Source organism: Sceloporus occidentalis, unplaced genomic scaffold (genome assembly GCF_023333645.1).
Source record: "Sceloporus occidentalis isolate IW3139 unplaced genomic scaffold, rSceOcc1.0.p SCAF_1, whole genome shotgun sequence".
Classification (NCBI taxonomy): Eukaryota; Metazoa; Chordata; class Lepidosauria; order Squamata; family Phrynosomatidae; genus Sceloporus; species Sceloporus occidentalis.
Genome location: NW_028316981.1, coordinates 39,313,708 through 39,334,319, shown reverse-complemented (window position 1 = coordinate 39,334,319; position 20,612 = coordinate 39,313,708). Strand labels below are relative to the sequence as shown.

The 20,612-nt window shown below is 44.0% G+C and overlaps 1 protein-coding gene across 1 annotated transcript in view; it reads right to left on the bottom strand.

Annotated features, from left to right (window-relative positions):
• GXYLT2 (glucoside xylosyltransferase 2) overlaps nt 1-8,205 on the bottom strand; it is a 32,683-nt gene extending 24,478 nt beyond the window's left edge. Inside the window, exon 1 of the mRNA XM_089519626.1 lies at nt 7,733-8,205. Within this exon, the coding sequence (XP_089375752.1) occupies nt 7,733-8,052 (320 nt within the window). The 5' untranslated portion in view covers nt 8,053-8,205. The remainder of the gene's footprint in view (nt 1-7,732) is intronic.
• Between the last annotated feature and the right edge of the window lie 12,407 nt (nt 8,206-20,612).

The window sequence follows — 20,612 nt, the reverse complement described above, 5'->3', positions numbered from 1 at the left end:
TATTAAACATTTTCTATAAAATTACTATCATGTATAAGACCTATATGACACACATGAATTTTATGTTTAGACTTGGGTCCCAACTCCAGGATGTGTGTATATGCAAATACAGGTATTCCAAAATCCCCCAAAATCAAAACCACTTCTGGTCCCAAGCATTTCAGATAAGGAAGACTCAATGTGTACACTGATGTATCTCCAGTGTGGGCTGTACCATCACATACCCTGTGGTTTTCCAACATTAGCCCTGTAGATGTTTTGGACTTTTAATTCCGAGAAGCTCTGCACAAACTGGCAGAGGCCTCCAGAAAGTGAAGTCCAAACATCTGGGGAGCCAACAGCTGGCAAACATTACAGTGGAAGATCCAATCCCATCAGCAGTGTTACAATAAAATTCCACACAGAAAGATACTGCAGCACCTTTGAGACTCACCAAAAGAAAGAAGTTGGCAGCATAATCCACTCTGAGAGTGATTATATGAAATTAGATGTTGATATAGTTATTTTATTGAATTGATAGTACTGTTAAGATTTTATTGACTGTTTTTATATGGAATTGTATTTTTATTGATGTAATCCTGCCTCGATTGGCAGGGAGAGGTGGGAAATATAAATAAAAACTATTATTATTATCATAAGCTTTCATAGACTTAAAATTCACAGACGTAAAATTCCAGTTCATTGGGAATGGGAACCATCTTGCCCTTTGCTTTGGGCAACAAAATATCTGGGGCTGCTGCAGCATATCACCAAGTTGCATTGCCAGATACCGTATGGTGGAGACATATCTAAAATGCCACCAATGTAGCAGGTATTCTGCTAGTACTGCAGCCTCTCAGCCAGTGTAACTGAAATGCAGGTTTGTGCCCTCATTTACCCTTTCTGGGAGAACTTTTACCACATATAACTCCTCATTTATTTGGTTCTGCCTCAAATGTCCATGATAATCTAAGAGATATGCTCTGAAGAAAAACGACTTCAGGAGGTACAGTCGCTAATGGAAAATAATCCTGCCTTAATGCACCCATTTGAATTCAGTCCATGATCTACTCCCTGGCCACAGTAAACATCCCCTGCTCTCAATCAGATACAATGCTGGTTTAAAAAAAAACAGCCGCTTTAATGGGGTAAAGAATAAGATCTCAGAGAATGGAGCAGTCTTTCATTCAGAACATCTCTGTGAAATCATGAATCAAAGCCACACAGGGTTCATTTGATAGATGAGGTCACACTGAGCGGGAAAAAGGATGGGGGAGCGGATTGCCTGCCCAGAAAAACCACCTAGCAATTATCTATACTTTCCTGAATTAAAAGCCTATTATTCTCTAGCATTTCAGTTTCACCCTATTTTTGAAGGAGCATAACAAGCACAAATTGCAGTATGTTTTTCTAATTGCAATTATATCAGAAGCTCTAATTAATGTCTACATTAAAGGCATGTTGACTGCTCAGTTAATTATTCAGCTCCATGTTACTTAGTAAAGCACACACCTGTCATGGCATTTTTTTTTAATTTAGATACCCGTGTGTGTGTGTGTGTGTTGTGTTGTGGAGGGGGAGGAGGAGAAGAAAGCACAAATTGGCTTTTTATTGTTGACAGATCTATTCTAAACTGTCAAAGTAATTTATGCATGATTCATGAGAATAAACAAACTTAAGAACTGCTTTTCCAGGTGGCCTCTTTTTAATCAACATGAACTTTTACCACACATCTTTAATCCATGTGAGAAAACCGGAGTCCACTGGATGCCAATAAATCTTCCCTCATGGAATAAAGACTAATTTTAGGGACGTAGGTGTGATTTGCTCCCTTCTGTTAGAAACAGAGCTGAGAAAAGTTACTTTTTTGCTTTAAATATCTAAAAGCATTGCTAGCTGGGGACTTCTAGGGGCGGTGGTCCAAACGCTGTAATACTTCCAAGCTCTGGTCTGGATTCAAATCACTAGTCCTGTCACTTCTTACAAAAGACAGACACACACAGAGAGAGAGAACAATCCAGAACAAAGACCTCCAGTGTCACATTTAATTCAGATATCAGGGGTCCTGAAACAGGGAATTTCCATTGTGACCTCCAAACATTTCAACTGTGGGGAAGACACAGCTGCTTTGTTTCAATTGAATTATATTTTATTGTTGCAAAGTAAGTTTTGTAAGCCTTTACAGTGAAACAGGCCTGATGAAAAATCTTACAAATCTTTAGAGTTCAGAATGTTCTTTCGCTTCCTATTAATATAAGCATAGCCATGACTGTTCCAAAAGAAAAGACAGCCAAGGAGATTGGGGGGGGGGGGGGGTAGGGAAAGAACTCTCTTTAAAATTCTGCCTGAAGCTTATCTTTGAAGAGCTATCAATCCACTCACTCACTAGACTCAAGAGCAAAAAAAGGGAGATAGAAGTGAAAAATAGAAACCCATAAAATCAAGGGTAAGATACGGAATTGAGAAATTTCCATTTGCTTTCCTTCCACAATTCCACTTTAGAGGTTTTATGCTTAGGGGAAGAAAATGTTCTGAACTACTGAGTAGACTCAGGAGAAGACCCTCCTGGAAATGAACAAGTGCGTTATTCAGGACATGACATTCAAAAACATGTATACTGCCTACAGAACTTGAGAAAGTTACTCTTTTGATCCACTACCTAGAATATTTGTGAATTTTTGCCCCCAAATATGATCTTGGACAAGTCCTAGTCTCTCAGTCTCAGAAGAAGACAATGGCAAACTCCCTCTGAATAAATCTTGCCAAGAATCTGCCATGATAGGGTTGCCATAAGTTGGAGACGACTTGGAAGGCACATAACAAAGCTCCCCAAAGTAACTATTCCAAGCTCTAACAGCTGTGAAATGCCTTGTAAGAGCTTATCTGAGCCAAATATATGGATCAAGAAGAAATATCAGATGTTGTAGGCTGTATTTCAGAGAAAGGAACTGGCAAAATTACCTCTGAGTATTCCTCGCCTAAGAAAACCCTATGAAATTCATAGGGTCACCAAAGGTCAACAGGGGATTTAAGACACAGACACAGGCACAGACAACAAAACAGTCAATGCTAGGAAGGATAGGGTACTAACATTCCACAATATGAGTGTCCAGTCAGCTCGTGCAGTTCTTGGATGAAATGAATTATCTAGGTCCATTTTAATCTCATTTCAGTCTTGGCTATAGGACAGAGACAGTCTTGGTTGCATTAGTGGTAGATGATGTAGACTGGGAACTGCACAGGGAAAATATGTCCCTGTTGTTTCTGTAGACCTCTCAGTAACTTTTAATACCATTGATTATGATATCCTTATGGATTGCCTTGCAGGGCTGGAACTTGGAGATTTTGCAAATGCAGAAGGTGGTGCTGTGGGACTCCTGCTTGATCTCTTGGTCATTGGCTTGTGGGTTCAGTTATGTCCTCCTTTCTATTTAACCTATAGATGAAACCACTGGGAGCAGTCATCCAGAGTTTGGGGGTGTAGTGACATCAGTACACAGATGACAAACAGCTCTATTGGTCTTTTCCACTTAAATCCAAGGAAACTGTCTCAGTTCTAAACTAGCATCTAACATCAGTAATGGATTGGATGAGAGAGAACACACTGAAATTTAATTCAAACAAGACAGAGATGCTCCTGATCAGTCAAAAGGCAAATTGGGAATAGGGATTCAGCCTATGCTAAATGAGGTTACACTCCTCTTGAAGACAAAGGTTTGCAATTTGGATGTACTGTAGTGAGCCTTAAGCCTGGGTGCTCAGATTTCTGAAGTAGCCAGGAGGGTATTTGAACATTGAACACCCTGGAGATGCTTGATCTGGTCTTAGTAACAAATGCCTTAAATACGTTCTGTCCAGATTACCATAAAACACTTTACAAGGGGCTGCCTTTGCAGAGTGTTTGGAAACTTCAGTCAGTGCAAAGAGCTGCAGACAGATTGTTGTTAACCAGGACTAAATACAGGAAGCACACAATTCCCTTGCTGCCACAGCTCCACTGGCTGATAAACTGTTTCTGGGCCCAATTCAAAGTGCTGGTTATGACCTATACATTCCATATGACTTGGGTCCAGGATACCTTAAGAACCATATTGTCCCCTCTGTTTTGAGATCTTCAGAGGAGACCCTTCATTCTGTTCAGCCACCCCCATAGGTACATTTGGCTGTTCCCAGGCTCTGAAACTCCCTCCCTAGAGAGGTCTGGAGCTCTTCTTGCTATCTTTCTGTAGGCAAGTGAAGACCTTTTCTTTCAGCAAAAGGCTGACTGCTCAGGAGGGGAAAGCCTTTCAGAATGTGCTGCATTGCTTATTTGATGTTTTCTTTTTAATGGTCATAATTTCAATTGCTTTAAATTCCACTGTAGTAGTTGTGTCATTTCCAACTATGGCGACCCTATCATGGAGAGTGGGGGTTTCTTGGCAAGATTTGTTCAGAGGGGGCTTGCCATAGCCTTCTTCTGAGCCTGAGAGAGTATGACTTGCCCAAGGTCACCCAATGGGTTTCCATGGCTGAGCAGTGATTCGAACCCTGGTCATCAGAATCACAGTCCAACAACCAAACCACTATACCACACAGATCCTCTACTCCCATGTTAGTGTAATTATGTTTTTAACTTGTTTATTTTGTGACTGGGAAAAAGGCATGATGATGATAACAACTTCCCTTGCCGATTCAGGTGAAAAAACAACTTTCCAGACAGGATGCATGCTTTTTATATGATAGGCTAAAGCAACAGATTACAGCTATCACTCATGTCAGTGTTTTAGAGTGATTCTGATCTCTCGGGGCTGCTTCTCACTTGACAGCTAATACTTATGTGAGTGGCACATGTTCTGTTATTTTTAGCCAAATAGAAGGATAGCAGTTGTGTCCCCATCTCGATACCTGCTCTCAAAAATCTTTCACATCTTTTATAATCGATGCCAAAATGCATGCTGTCAGTACTCAGGCTATCCAAACCTGGGGTCAAGTGGAAAATGGTTCTGAAGACATGACAAAAACAGCAGATATTATGAAACCTGTGCTGTACACACAAAAGAGACACATTTTCTTCTACAATGGCAAATCGCTGGACCCCACAAATGTATACACACAGTGTACATATGTGTGACAAGTTTGAGTTAAACAACAACATCCCACCAAACTTTGGGTCTTCTGTGTTTCTTCTTGTCCCCTCTACCTCTCAGTTCTTTTCTTTTTTCTTTTGTATGATTTAACTTTCTGAATTTCTGGATTTCTGAAGAAGTCAAAACCTTGCATAAGCTTGGCCAATTTTAGTTGTTCCTCATAAGATTATTGCCAGACTGTAGATTATGTAATTTTGTGTTGCTCTTGTGGAACAAAACAGCTTTGTTTTTGCATTTATATACCGTATGCCTAAAATAGAGATGCATTTTCTTCACATGTTGTGAGATCCATCAGGCACAGCTAATGAAGAAGCCCTGAGGCCCTTGCACTTTTTCAAAGTTATTCAGCCTTGAAATGACAGAAACTTGCATTGAATTCTTGTTTTAGGAATGGGGATGGAGACTATAATGCTAATCCTGATGAGCTGGAAATGTATTTGAAAGACCATACAGTGGTGAAGTGGCAGATATTGAAGTGCAGGTCAGGACACATAGGTACAGTCCCAAGTAGAATCCAAAAATGCAGCCGGCTCTGTTTTTCAATAGTTCTTTTAAGCAGTTTTCATCTCCACCAGGAGCAGGTCTTTCATCTAGTTAATGGCTCTTGTTCACTCAAAACTAAGCTCTTCCAAAATACTTCGGATTAAAACCGGGATGGTTTACAACAATGCATTCCTATTAGGAAAAAGAGTTTCTTTTCCCACTACTTGGGGCATTTGCAGAAAAAAAAACCTCAGAAGAATCAGGGGACAGAAAGGGAGGTGGCACACGATGCCATGGGGAAGGGTAGGGTTTCATCCTGACAGCCTTGGCTTTACTGCACCATGCGGACCATACATAATGATGTACCCAATTTCCTTAGAAGTAGAATCAAAGAATCGCCCATTAGTATGGTGTAGTGGCTTGAGTGTTAGACTTTGGGGTTGATCTACTGTACACTGTAGAAATCATGCCGTTTGGTATGATTTTCACAGCCAAGATACCATCCTACATAATCCTAGGATTTGTAGCTTTGTGAGGCACCACCCCTTTTTGGCAGAGAAGGCTAAGGACCTGGTAAAAATACACATCCTAGAGTTTCATAGGATGGAACTACAGCAGTTTAATGGAGTTAAACTACATTATTTCTACAGTGTAGTGATGCAGTACTTTGAGTGTTGGACTGTGATTCTAGATTTCATGCTCAGCTCTGAAACCCACTGAGTGTCCTTGGGCAAGCCACATGCTCTCAGCCTCAGGGGAAGGCAATGGCAACCCCCCTCCAAACCAATCTTGCCAAGAAAACCCCATGATAGCTTTGCCATATGCTGGAAACGACCCAGCAACAAAATCAGGTTCCTCCTTCAGAGCCCCATCTTTGCCAACCAATCCACCTCCTCTTCCCACCCAAGAACAGCCCTATATGATAAGTCAAGGGGGTCTTGAAGCCCCTTTGAGACTAAAACTGAAAGAAAGAAGCTGGGAGCCTGAACTTTCCTAGACTTGAGTTTACTTCCTCAGGTACATGAGGTACAGGAGTGGAGGCCAGCCTCACCCCTCTTGAGCCCCACCTTTGCCAACCCAGCCCCAGGACAGCCCTGCTCCCTACCTCCCTGGCGATGGCCACTCAAGGTGACCAGGTGCCCTCACAACCCCAAAGGAGGACAAGGCACTGCAAAATTAAAACAAAAAGAAGGCAGGGCATGACAAACTAGAAAGCTAAACACACTCGTATACAGATAAATCCTTGCTTCTTAGTCACGCTCAAAATGGAGGACCTTTTGGGATTCCTCCTGGACAGAAGGCTGACATGTATAGGGTTAAGAAAAGGAAGATGACCTCTGGTCACCCTGTTTTGGCCACTCCACTCCCAAAGTGGGCAAGGAACTATCAGACAAGGGAAATTGGAAGTATAATCCAATGGCAATCCAAACGCAGTCGTGGGGTTTAACGTTATTGCGTGATAGACTACCACACACAATTTTGGGCAATGGGAAGCTATTTTCAGGCAGTGGGAAGTCAGTTCAAATGCAATTCAAATTGACATAAATTCACTGAACTAGCGAATTCACATGAATGTGTTCTGGCCCCACTTTCTTTTCATTCAAAATTAAGAGAAATTCCTCCGGTGTGATAAACTCCAAAGCAAGGGAAGCCAACGTTGCTCAGGAAGGAAGAAGGAGACAAGGAAGGATAGGAAAGAGGAGAGACAAGGCCATCTGTGGGGGATGCTTCGACTGAGAGTTCCTGCATGTCAGGGGGTTGGACTGGATGGCCCTTGGTGTCTCTTCCAACTCTACCATTCTATGATTCTATGAAAGTAAAGAAGGAAGGAAGGAAGGAAGGATGAGAGAGAGAGAGAGAAGGAAGGAAGGAAGGCAGGGAAGGAGGAGAGACGGAAGGAAGGAAGGAAGTATAGGAAGAAGGAGAGATAGGAGGAAGGGAGGATAGGGAGGATAGGTAGAAAGAGAGCCAAAAGGAAGGAAGGTAGGGAAGAAGGAAGGAAGAGAGAGGGAGAGAAGGAAGGATGGATAGGAAGAAGAAGAGATAAAAGGAAGGGAGGGAGGGAGGGAGGGAGGGAAGAAGGAGAGACAGAAGGAAGGGAGGAAGGAAGGAAGGAAGGGAGGGGTCTTCTTCCCCCCTTTTACCTGAGGCTGGCCCCCTTCCCCCGGGCTCCTCTCCGCTGCCCTCCTCCGCCCGCCGCCTTGGCCTTCTTGCTGGGAGGAGAAGGAGGAGGAGGCGGGGGCGGCGGGGGCTGCTTCTTGGTCCGCGGAGGCGCCTGCTGGGTCCGGAGGAGGAGGAGGAGGGAGAGGGGCTGGCCCCGGGCCCCTTGGCCCCCAGGGGGCCTCCCTTGCCCCCGCTGCTGCCGCTGGCTGTCTCCTCCGCTGAAGAAGTAGAGCAGCAGCAGGAGCCCCAGGCAGAGGCAGAGGCAGAGGCAGAGGGAGCCCACTTTGCAGTAGAGTTTCATGCTGGGCAGAGAGGGGAGGAGGAGGAGGAGGAGGAGGAGGAGGCCTCCTTCATCCTCAACGCCTTCATCTCCTGCCTCTCCTCCTCCTCCTCCTCCTCCTCGGCAGGGCTTTTGGAGGAAGAGGAGGAGGGAGCCCCTCTTAAGGAAGCCCAACTGGCCCCAAGGAAGAGGAAGAGGAAGAGGAAGGAGCCCCACAAGGACCCCGGACCCTCCCGGCGCTGGGTGGGCTTTCTCTTCTTTTCAGCCAGGGCCACTCCGGCCAAGGACCAGGCGCCGCTCCCCCCCTCCTCCTCCTCCTCCTCCTCTTGGGTCCTCTTTCATTCCCTCTCTAGTCTTTTCCCTTTCCACTGGGAAGAAGAGAGGCGCCACGTCAAGGGAGCCAAGCAGCAAGAAAGGCCAGCCTCCCTCTGGCAGCAGGACTAGGGCCCTCTTGGGCAAGAGTGCTTCAGGAGAGGCTTGACTGGGCCTGGCCCAGGGTGGCCCAGGGGAGAGGCCAGCTTGGTCGTTGTTAACTGCCCTCAAGTCAAGACTAACTTGTGAAGTCGAAGGCTTTCATGGCCGGCATCCATCGATTTCTGTGGGCTTTTTCAGGCTGTGTGGCCATGTTCTGAAGAGTTTGTTCCTGACGTTTCACCAACAACTGTGGCTGGCACCTTCAGAGAAATTCTAGAACAGGGCCACATAGCCCCCAAAAGCTCACCAAAAACGATCAAGGCTAACTCCTGGCAACCCTGTGGCTGAGACATCTCCAAGACCCCAGTCCTCCACTGCTCTGCTCAGGTCCTGCAAATTCAGGCCCATGATGACTTCCCCAATGGAGTCCAGCCATCTGGCATGAGGCCTTCCTCTCTTTCTGCTTCCCTCCACCTTCCCCAGCATCATTGTCTTTTCCAGTGAGTCCTTCCTTCTCATGATGTGGCCAAAGTACAACAGCCCCAGTTTCATCTTCTTGGCTTCTGGGGAGATTTCTGGCTTGGCCTGTTCTAGGACCCATTTGTTTGCCCCTTTTAGCTGTCATGCGATTCCCAGCACTCTTCTCCAGCACCGCGTCTCAAATGGCTTGAGACTCTTCTTATCCGCCTTCTTCACTGTGCAGCTCTCACAGGCATACATGGGGATGGGGAAATGCAGTGGCTTGGAGGCTTCTGACTTTGGTGCTCAGTTGTATGATATACAGTTGTATTACAGGGGAAATGGTGGCTCAGTAGTGAAGGGGCTGACTCTGATGATTGCAATGACTGGAAGGTCAGCAGTTCAAGGCCCAGGCAGTGTGTGTTGGAGTGAGCTTCTGGCACTAGTCCCAGCTTCTGCCACTCTAGCAGTTCAAAAGCATGCAAATGCAAGTAGAGAGATAGGTACCACCTCAGTGGGAAGGTAACAGCAGTTCATGCAGTCATATTGCCACATGATCACAGAGTCATCTTTGACAACATTGGCTCCCTCCGGTGAGTAACAGAGATGAGCACTGCCCCCTACAGTCAGGCAGAAAGGGGAAACCTTTACCTTGTATGTCTTTACTGTTTAGGATCTTATCTAGTTCTTTCATAGCTGCCCTTCCAGTCCTTAGTTGTCTTCTTATTTCTAAAGAAAGCCAAGAGAGAGAGCACTAAGGCAGGTTTACTGCTCAACTTTAAGAAAATAATGACCATGGATGATTTACATAACTTTAAAGTAGCCGATGAAAACATTGAAATAGTGAAAGTTTTCCCATACTTGGCTCAGTCATTAATCAGAATGGAAACTGCAGTCAAAAAATCAGAAGAAGACTAGATTTTGGAAGAGCATCTATGAATAAACTAGACAGGATCCTGAACTGCAAAGATATGTCACTGAATACTAAAGTTAAGAGTGTCAATGCCATTGTATTTCCCATCACACTATGTCTGGGCATGAGAGCTGGATGGTGAAGAATGCTGATAGGAAGAATATCAAGAGTCTTACCACATTACAAAAGAAAGACAAGCGGCAGCAAGAATGAAGCAGCTTTCTGCTTGCCTCTCCCCATGATGTCTTAGTACTTCTGTTCTCCCTCTAGAAGGAGATGGTCATAAAAGCGTGGCTTTTGCCAAACTGATTTTTCCAAAAGGCACACATTTATAATTGTCTCCATTGGAAACAGAATGGATGTGCTTCAAGTACATGTGGCAATGTAAACAGAAAGCCGCTTCTGCCTCACTGCCTCTCGGCTTATTTTGTAATGCAATAAGGCTCCAGCTCATCTGAGATTTTGGTGCTGGAGAAGAATTCTGTGGACACCATGGACTGCTAAAAAATCAGACAGATGGGTCCAAGAATAAATGAAATCTGAATTCTTCCTAGAAGCCATGATGACTAAACTGAGGCTGTTGTACTTTGGCCATATCATGAGAGGACATGAGTCGCTAGAAGAGACTTGGTAAGGCAGAAAGCAGTAGGAAAAAGAAGACAACAGGCCAAAACACATAGCCAGAAAAGGTGGATTGGGGCCGCAGTAACCATACGCTCCGGCTCCAATCCACTCCTATTTGAGACAGTAAAGGCAATCCCGCCACAACCCCAGAGTGGCTTCTGGGCATTATGGCAGCATGTGATGTGTAAACGCCACACTGCTGGAGCATCTTGAAACTGCTCCTGTGTAATTGGCCAGGGCAGCTTCTGGACATCTTGGGGGCATGCAGTGTGTAAATGCCACACTCCCAAACCGCTCAGAAAGTGGCTTTACGAGGCGCTTGTTTTGGCCCAACATTCTAGTTGGATAGTCTCAGTCAAGGAAGCCATGACCCTGAGTCTGCAAGACCTGAGCAGGGCTAATGATGACAGGGTGACTTGGAGAACTCACATCCACAGAATTGCCATAAGATGAAGTTGACTTCAGTGCAGTTATATAAAACAAACAAACAAACAAAATATGTTACCAAGTTGCTCTGCTTTTGTTTCACCCTTCTGACTGCCATCACAGTATGAGACCATCTGTTCATCAACCACAGTATTCTCATACCTGACTGGCATCACTGGCCCTGTGAGGTTTCAATAGGATTCTTTCCTTACCCTCCTCCCTTGAGAATAATTCCCTGGTGATCTCCAGTACTAAACAGACCATACAGTCTCCTTTCAGGTTAGGTAGGGAAAAAGGAAGCAGTGATGGCAAAAAACAGCAACAAGATTTTGGGGGCTGGGCTTTGATGCCCAGCTGTTTAAAGCAAGCCCTTTGGCAGTGACTTATGATGCTGACTCCTGATGGCACTCTTGCATCGTTTTATTTTTACATCACCTACCAAATATTGGTCCTGGACTTACATGTTGGATACTGTAACAGACACTAGTTCAGGTGACTTTGAAAACAGATTGGGTAAGTTAGCAGAGCTAGGCACAGGGTAATGCTATTCCTGTTCAGCCATAAACCACTGGGTGAACTTGGAGAAGTCACATTCCCTCAAGCACAGAGGATGGCAATGGCAAACCCGCTCTGAAGAAACTTGCCAAGAAAACCCTGTGATAGGTTTGCCTTAGGGTCAGCATAAGTCAGAAATGTCTTGAAGGCACACAGCACATGCACACACTGCTGAATAGGGTTTGTGGTGCTAGAGGAGAATTCTACAAATACCATGGACTGCTAAAAAGACAAACAAATGGGTCCAAGAACAAATCCTTAAATCTCAATAGAAGCCAAGATGGCTAAACTGAGGCTGTTTTGCTTTGGAGATACCATAAGATGATGTGACACCCTGAAAAAAATAGGAAAAGAGGAAGACCTCACTACAAGTGGATTGATCCTGAATAAGCCATAGCCCTGAGTTTGGCAGCCCTGAGCTGAGCTGTTGATGGCAGGGAAACTTGGAGATCTCGCATTCATAGTACATCAAACTCCACTTGACAGCAAACAGCATCTACAAACACTTTTGGACACAAAATGTGCAACTGGGAACTGAAAATGTGCAGTTAGAAAAATGTGAGAGACTGTGTTCATTAAGCACTTAAATGACAAAGTTTATCAGGCAATCTTGGTGAAAATAGGAGAAGCCCAATTTTGGAGAAGTACAGTATTAGCAGTATAAAATTTTTGAGGCAGCAGGAATAGTTCTTAACTAGTGCTAGAAAGGCGTTATAGGTATATGGTAGATGAAAGCTACTGATTCTTGTGGAGAAACTGATTGATACGGGATGCAAGTGAGGGTCAAAGCATGCTTTGTGTTATTTCCTCCTTTTTTATTTTTAGTGTAGGGGAATTTGTACAATTAGAATACTGTACCTTTAAAACACACACACACACACCCTCCTGCTGGTAACATCAGTGAACTGAAGACTGCCATATTACAACAGCTATCAATTCTTTAAAAATAACCAAAGGAAAACTTGCAAATTCTTAGGCACTGAGGGAAAAACAAGGATCTTACTATAACGCCCTATTTTGGTGAATTTGATAAAATAAAGAACTAATGTTTAAAGATAACTTAGCTTGCAGTCATACTTTAAAAAGACAGGACTTGTATCTGAATAAAAATGTTAACTGCTCTCACATTCAGATAGAAGGTAGGTAGTAGGTAATGCATCATTAATATTTGCAAAATAACATTCGTGACACATTTGCTTTTTTTCCATTAAACACACTCCCAACATCTGATTTCTGAAAACATCTGGAAAATTTGGATGCTGTACAAAAGGAAGGCATTTAGTAGTTCACCAAAATCATAACTTGGGCTTATGCTATGTCCTGTCCAGTCTAGTGCCTGATCTAGTGGTTAAATCAGATTTAGAGAATCATCTTATTTGTCCAGTGACTCACTGCATCACTTAGAGCTGAATGTATGATTTTTCTGTCTTTCCAAAGACATTGGGTGCTTAATTAAAGTATGATTGTTTACTCTTCCTGGAAAAAATGAGAAGAAGATGACATAAACAGTAAGTTGTCAGTACAGTTGTAAGGAACTAGGAAAAGAAAGTCCATCTAGCTGGGATGCATTTGGCCTCAGCTCTCCAGAAAAGAACAAAAAAAGTAGATTGCCTCCACTCTACTCTCGTTGTGTGTGTGTGTATTTAAAGTATTTCATTTCTACATGCATGCTGAGGAGACTGAGTTCCACGGAAGCTGTCTTAAACATGGAAAGAAATAAAATTTTAAATGTTTAAAATATTTAGGCCCTGGAGGAGAAGTAATGGATAGGTGGTAGCTTGGAAAAGGCATATTTTTGAACTACCAACCCCACCTCCAACCAGCCTCGCTAGGCTGGCTGGAAAATATGGGTAGGCTTGCCATATCCCGCCTGGGTGCGGGACTTTCCCGTTTTGGGGCAGGTCCACATGGTTCCGCCCCGGTTTGGCCCCGCCCCCGGGATTCCCCCCGCCAGCGAAGCCCTGGAAGCGGCTCCGCAATCGCAGAGTCCTCCAAGGCCTCGCTGGGGCTTGGGAGACGCTCTCTCCCAGGCCCCAGGGAGGCCTTGGACAAGATTTTAAAATGTAGGACCTTTTTTTTTTAATTTCCTGGCCAGGAAATTTTTTAAAAGTCCTACATTTTAAAACCTTGTCCTACATTTTTCCCGGTTTGGAGGGCCTCAGGGATGGCAACCCTAAATATGGGAGATGTAGTCCAATAAAGGAACTTCCCCATGGTATAGGAAGCAAGAGAAGCCTTGGCCAATATGTGGTTTTCCTCAAGGATGAGACAGAGTAGTAGGTGAATAGAGCTGGAGATGCATAACTGTAAGATATGTGCAGAGCAGGCTGTCACTCCTTAAAGTTCCGGGGTCAGCCAACCCCGTTAATTTTGCAAGGTTCTTGACATTCTGCTAGTGCCTCACAAAACTACAAATCCCAGGATTTTGTTGGATGGAGCCAAGACAATTAAAGTGGTGTCAAACTGCATTATTTCTACTGTGTAGATGCATGCTAAATAGGAGCTTCACACAGCTGGTGCTTACAGATGACTAACTCATAGTCGGTAGGCTCACTCTGCTTCTTAGAAACAAGTGATTAAGAGGAAATCTCCATAGTTGTAGAGCTTCTTGTGTCTATTCTTTCCCTGTTCTGCAAAAATGGGAATCATGTGGTTGGCCCTCCAGATTTTGTTGGATTGCAACTCCCAGCAGCTCTAGCCAGCATAACCAATGGTGAGGAATCCTAGGAGTTGTAATGTTTGGAGGGCTGCATAATTCCCATTCCTGTTATGCCATCATTCACTCTTCTTACTTACTTCTTGTTGCTCACAAATTGCTACAGGCAGAAGGGGACCGTTGACAATATGAAGCGGGAAGTGAACAGCCTACTCTCTCTTCAGTGTTATAGTTATTTTTAAGGCATTGGCAGGCAATTATGACCCTTCAGATGTTGTTGAACTGCAACTACCATCAGCCTTAGCCAGAATAATGGATGTTAAAGGATGATGAGAGTTGCAGTCCAACAAAATCCTGGAGGATACTGCTTTAAAGAAACAGAGTAATTTACAAGGCCACAATTATGATTCTTATGATTAGAATTGCCAAGTGGTACATCTTCAAGTAAAGACCACAAGTTAAATAATTGATTTCACCCTGTATTGAAAGTCCCATTGAGTTAAATGGAATTTACCTCTATATAAGGCTGTGAGCTAATAAAGTATATTTATGTGGAAGCAAGCTCTACTGCAATAATTGGAATTTAATGCCAAATTAAAGTACTCATAATTGGACTATAAGTATGTTTCTGTATATTGGCATTGAAAGCTTACACTGGAAAAAAATCAATTAAGTTTTCATTTTAGAGTTGTAGCACATTTGGAAAATGAATGTAATTGGCACATTTATGATAGATGAAAGAAGTGAATCAATTGCAACAAAACTCTTGTTGCTCCAGATTAAGGCAGCTTGCAACCACATACTCATTAATTGAGGAGTAAGTTCCACTGAACTCAGTTGGACACATACACCTTTCAGTAAACAAATTCAGGACCGTGCCATTTGGCTGAAAACATAGATTGGAGTTATGCTACCCGTGGAGAAACATCTAGCAGAATGTAAAATGTGCCAGAACCACGACTAGAGATCTCATAACATAAAGTATATATTTGTTTGATTCCCAGAATCCCTCAGCTAGCATGTCCAATGATTGTGGTGGCTGAATGATTCTGAAAGTTGGAATCAAAAAAGCAACTGTTCCAAGTACTGCATGAAAGATTTCCTAGCAGAAACTGCAAAGGAAATATCATAGGAACACTCTAAAGGTGGAGCTGTTCCACTAGCAAGGATGCATCACTGCAAAAGTATGAACTTTAAAATATCTGGAGGACCAAAAGTTGAGAGCCATTGGCCAGAGCAGTGGTGGGCAAAGTGTGGCCTACAGACTGTGTGCAGTCCCACCAACAGGGATGTAGCCAGGATTTTAGGAAGGGGGGGGGTCCAGACTAAGTGCCACCATTATAATGGGGCTTGGACGTGGCAGCGCAGCAGCACGCACCATTCATTTTTCTAATGGAAGGGGGGGATCCGGACCCCAAGAACCCCCCCCTTGGCTGCGTCCCTGCCACCAAGGCAGTTTTTGCGGCCTGCTAGGACCTTTAGCATTAGCATTTACATTTCTATACCGCATAATAGTGAACTCAGCACTCTCTAAGCAGTTTACAGCCTGTAAGCCAATTGCCCCCAACAAGCTGGGTACTCATGTTACTGATCTATGAAAGGATGGAAGGATGAGTCAGCCTTGGAGCCCTGGGATCCAACTCACAGCATTGTGGCTGCAGTACCAGCATTTAATAATAATAATAATAATAATAATAATAATAATAATAATAATAATGTTTATTTATATACCGCTTTTCCAAATTAGATCAAAGCGGTGTACAACAGGAAGTACAATACAAAGTCAAAATAAAACATAACAGGCCTCTCTCCCCCTCAAGATGGTGGTCGGAAGGAGGGCTCTTAGTCTTTCATGCCAGGCCTCTCTCCCCCTCAAAATGGTGGTCGGAAGGAGGGCTTTTCTTCTTCAGGCAGGCAGTTGGAGCTAGCCTGCCTCTCTCTCCCCAAGATGGTGGCTGAAGGGAGGGCTTTTCTTCTTCAGGCCTTAACCACTGAGTCACCACAGCTGTGCCACCAGAAAGCAAAGTTTACCAAACTGAGGTGCGTTACAGACCGCCATAAGGGACGTCCTCAGGACGTCCTAGGTTTAAAAAGGGGCATCACTTCTTGACGCCCCCAAGCCTAATACGTCCTGAGGACGTACAAGATGGAGGCGCCCCATCTACATGGGGGCCGCCATGATGGCGTCACGAACGTGCCGCCTCCAAACGAGGTGTCACGGACGTGATGCTGTCGTGCCGTGTGAGGGCGCTTAGTGCGCCCTTTCGTGGGTGCAGGAAGGAGCTCCAAAACGGAGCTCCTTCCTGGTCTTACGTCACTGGCGCAGCCTTTAGATGGCTGCGCCCAGCGACACAGAGGAGAAAGGGGCCAAGCGGCCCCTTTCTCCTCCTCTCCGCCGCCACAGGGTGTCCTTGGGGCTTGAAGCCCCAAGGACACCCCTTTCCAGGCCTCGGGGAAGTGGCCTTTTGCCGCTTCCCCACGGCCTGGAAAGCGGCGGATTGGGGTCTCAGCGGTTGCTGCTCTGGCCACTGAGGCCCCGATCCGGCGGGGAAAGGGGCGGGTGCAGGCTGCCACTTTTCGGCGGTCTGTAACGTGCCTGAGATTATCATATTTTGGCCATATCATGAGAATACAGGACTCACTAGACAATATTATAATGCTTGGTAAAGTTGAGAGCAATAGAAAAAGACGAAGACTGCATTCCAGACTGATAGCTTCAATTAGAGAAGCCACAACCATGCATCTGAAAGAGTTGAGCAGGGTGGTTGAAGATGAGGTAATTGTGCTAAATCCACACTGTAGAAATAACCCAGTTTGCCACCACTTTAACTGCCATGACTCAATGTTATGGAATTCTGAGAACTGTAGTTTGTTGTGGCACCAGAGTTCTGTTACCACAACAAACTACAGTTCCCAAAAACCCATAACTTTGGGTCTGAACAGACAGGCCAAAATAATGCTGCTTCGGATCACTTTGGAGGTGTGCTGTATAAAGGATGCATGCATCCTAAGAGGCTGGAAGCCATGCCAAAACCACACTCCAGTTCTAAGGACTGGTGTGCAGCTTTGACACACCTTCTGGCCTCTTAAGATGCGTGTGTCATTTAAACAGCATACCTCCAATGTGACCCAAAGCTGCTTTATTTTGGCCTGTCTGTTCAGGCCCTTTGAGCCATGGCAGTTAAAGTGGTCTCACACTGGATTATTTTGGCAGTGTGGATACAGCCTCTGCGTTCTCTCAATGATAGGGGCGCCATATGTCAAAGTCAGCTTGAAGGCAGTAAACAACAACTCACTTGAAGATCTTTATTTAAAAGTTCTGTCTGCATACAACAATACATCTATCATTGCCAGGAGGTTGGGAGAAACTACAGTAGAGTCTTGATTATCTGACATAAATGGGCGGGCTGATAGTCGGATAGCCGAAAATATTGGATAATCTGGACGGTCCAAGAAAAGCCTTGAAATCACTATGAATTGCAAACGTATTGAAGTTTTACTGCGGTAACAGTGAAAGTAACATTGCAGTAACGTTACAGTAACAATATTGTAACGTATAAACAGTCCTCTGAAAATGTAAAGAAATCACTGATCAACATTGTGATGTACAGTACGTACTGTATAAACAGTTCAGTCCTCTGAAAATGTAAAGAAATCACTGAGCGGCGATGTAGCATAATCCAGAATGTCGGATTATCAAAGGTTGGATAATTGAGACTCTACTGTAGTTAATTATACATTATTAAGAAACTGCTGGCATGAGAAACCATTTGCACCAGAACTAAATTCTACAACATTATGCATGGTTGTCTGTGTAAGTTTTATTGACCACAGGGGAATTTTCTTGTGAATAAGATGGCTGCAAACTATGGGCACCCATGAATACCCCCTTTGGAGCCACTGGTATGCTACTTTGTATGTGAAATCCTATCCTCAGACTACTTTGTAATGATCTGGACATTTTTGTACACTTGATCCTTTGTACTGTTTGGGAGCTATACTCTCCTACTTTCTCCATATCATTTCCTGAAAGGGAATCAAGCAAGTTCATGCATGATGCAAAATTCAAAGATTTAACCATCATCCTGGGCATGGGGGAGCACAATGCATGGATGGGAGTGCTGTGGACTCCCAAGTGCATACTGTAAAAATCTGTTCCAGATCTAGACATAGGAAGCCTCTAGCTTTCCAGATGTTGCTGAGCTCTGGTTTCCATTAGCCCCAGTCCATATGGCTAGTGATTAGGATGATGGGGATTTTAACATATGGCCACGTTGCTCCTCTCTGGTTTCAATAAATTAGGTTCTACTGTTTCCTCTGAAGTGGCATAAAATTATCCAAATGGTTGCATTTAGAAGGGAAGTGTCTTAGTCTAATAGTTATGAATCAATTCTATAAAAACTGAGCAAACCATCATCTTCCTGCAACACGCAATGGATGGGGTTAATAAGAATGAAGTTGGTTGCATCTTTTTGTTTTTATGTGGACTGAAGAATGCATTGCAAGTGTTGTCTGGAAAACTAACTAACTCCAGATGCTTTCTTCTCTGTAAACAAAGGAAATAAAGTTCAGTCCCAGTATAAACATAATATTATTCATGTGGAATCTTTTGCATGGATTATTATGACTACATGTGCCAGGTTTCCTATCATAATGCAGCTACATACCATTGTTCTTTTGCAATCAGTTTTATGTTGTTATGGTGCTGATGTGTCATGCAATCTTTGCTGACTTATGGTAAACCTAAGGCAAAGATGTCGTTAGGATTTCTTTGCAAGATTTGTTGAAAGGTGGCTTGCTATTGTCTTCCTCTGAGGCTGAGGAAGGGTGAATCTACACTGTAGAAATAATGCAGTTTGATACCACTTTAAGTGCTGTAGCTAAATCCTATGAAAACCTGAGATTTGTAGTTTTACCAGGTAAAACTTCTATTCTTCTCTGACAAAGAGTGCTGATATCTTACAAACTACAAACCCCAGGATTTTGTAGAATGGAGCCATGGCTGTCAAATTGGTGTCAAACTGCATTATTTCTACAGTATAGATGCACCTGGAGTATGACTTGCCCAAACTCACCCAATGGTTTCTAGGGTCCAGAAAAAATTTAAACCTTGCTCTCCCAGAGTCTTAAGCTGCCACACTGCAGAAATAAAACAGTTTGACACCACTTTAATTGCCATGACACAAAGCTATGGGTGTCCCTGACATCTGTAGCTTGCTCCACCTTTCACTTACACCTTCCCGGTGAGGCGCCCCCTCACCTTGTCATCAGGACCGTGTTAAGTCACTTCTTTCCATGAATCCTGGTGAGTGGATTTTCTTCTACCGTACTTAAACAGCGCCACCCTTGCTGCTTTCATACGGTTGCCACATATGGTGAGGATGCGGCCACGGACGTTTTTGACCTCCCTCACCATATGTGGTGACCGCAGATTCTCCAGTCCGGCTCGTAAGTTTCAGCCCCCACCCTATAAGACGAATAACCCACATCTGCGGATATAGTATATCTTGATTTCAGTAAGGCCTTTGACAAGGTTTCCCATGACATTCTTGCAAACAAGCTTGTAAAATGTGGGCTAGACAAAGTAACTGTTATATGGATTTGTAATTGGTTGACTGGCCAAACCCAAAGGGTGCTCAGCAATGGCTCCTTTTCATCCTGGAGAGAATGTCCTGGGGCCGGTGTTATTCAACATCTTTATCAATGACCTGGATGACAGAATTGGGACCATACTTATCAAATTTGCAGATGAAACCAAATTAGGAGGAATAGCTCCAGAGGACAGGATCAAAATTCAAAACGACCTGAATAGACTAGAAAGCTGGGCCAAAGCTAACAAAATGAAATTCAACACGGAGAAATGTAAGGTACTGCACTTAGGGCAGAAAAATAAAATGCACAGATATAGGATGGGAGACACCTGGCTGAATGAAACTACATGTGAAAGGGATCTGGGAGTCCAAGTAGACCACAAGTTGAACATGAGTGAACAGTGTGATGCGGCAGCTAAAAAGGCCAATGCAATTTTAGGCTGCATCAATAAAAGTATAGTGTCTAGAACAAGAGAAGTACTAATGCCACTGTATTCTGCTGTGGTCAGGCCCCACCTGGAATATTGTGTCCAGTTCTGGGCACCACAATTCAAAAAGGACTGAGAAACCGGAGCGTGTCCAAAAGGAGGGCGACTAAAATGGTGAAAGGTCTGGAAACCATGTCCTATGAGGAACGACTTAGGGAGCTGGGGACGTTTAGCCTGAAGAAAAGAAGATTAAGAGGTGTTATGATAGCCCTGTTTAAATATTTGAAGGGGTGTCACATTGAGGAGGGAACAAGCTTGTTTTCTGCTGCTCCAGAGAACAGTGCATAGAGCATTGGAAAAGAGATTCCACCTCAACATGAGGAGGAACTTCCTGATAGTAAGGGCTGTTTGACAGTGGAACACACTCCCTCGGAGTGTAGTGGAGTCTGCTTTGGGGATCTTTAAGCAGAGGCTGGATGACCATATGTCGGGGATGCTTTGATTTGGATTTCCTG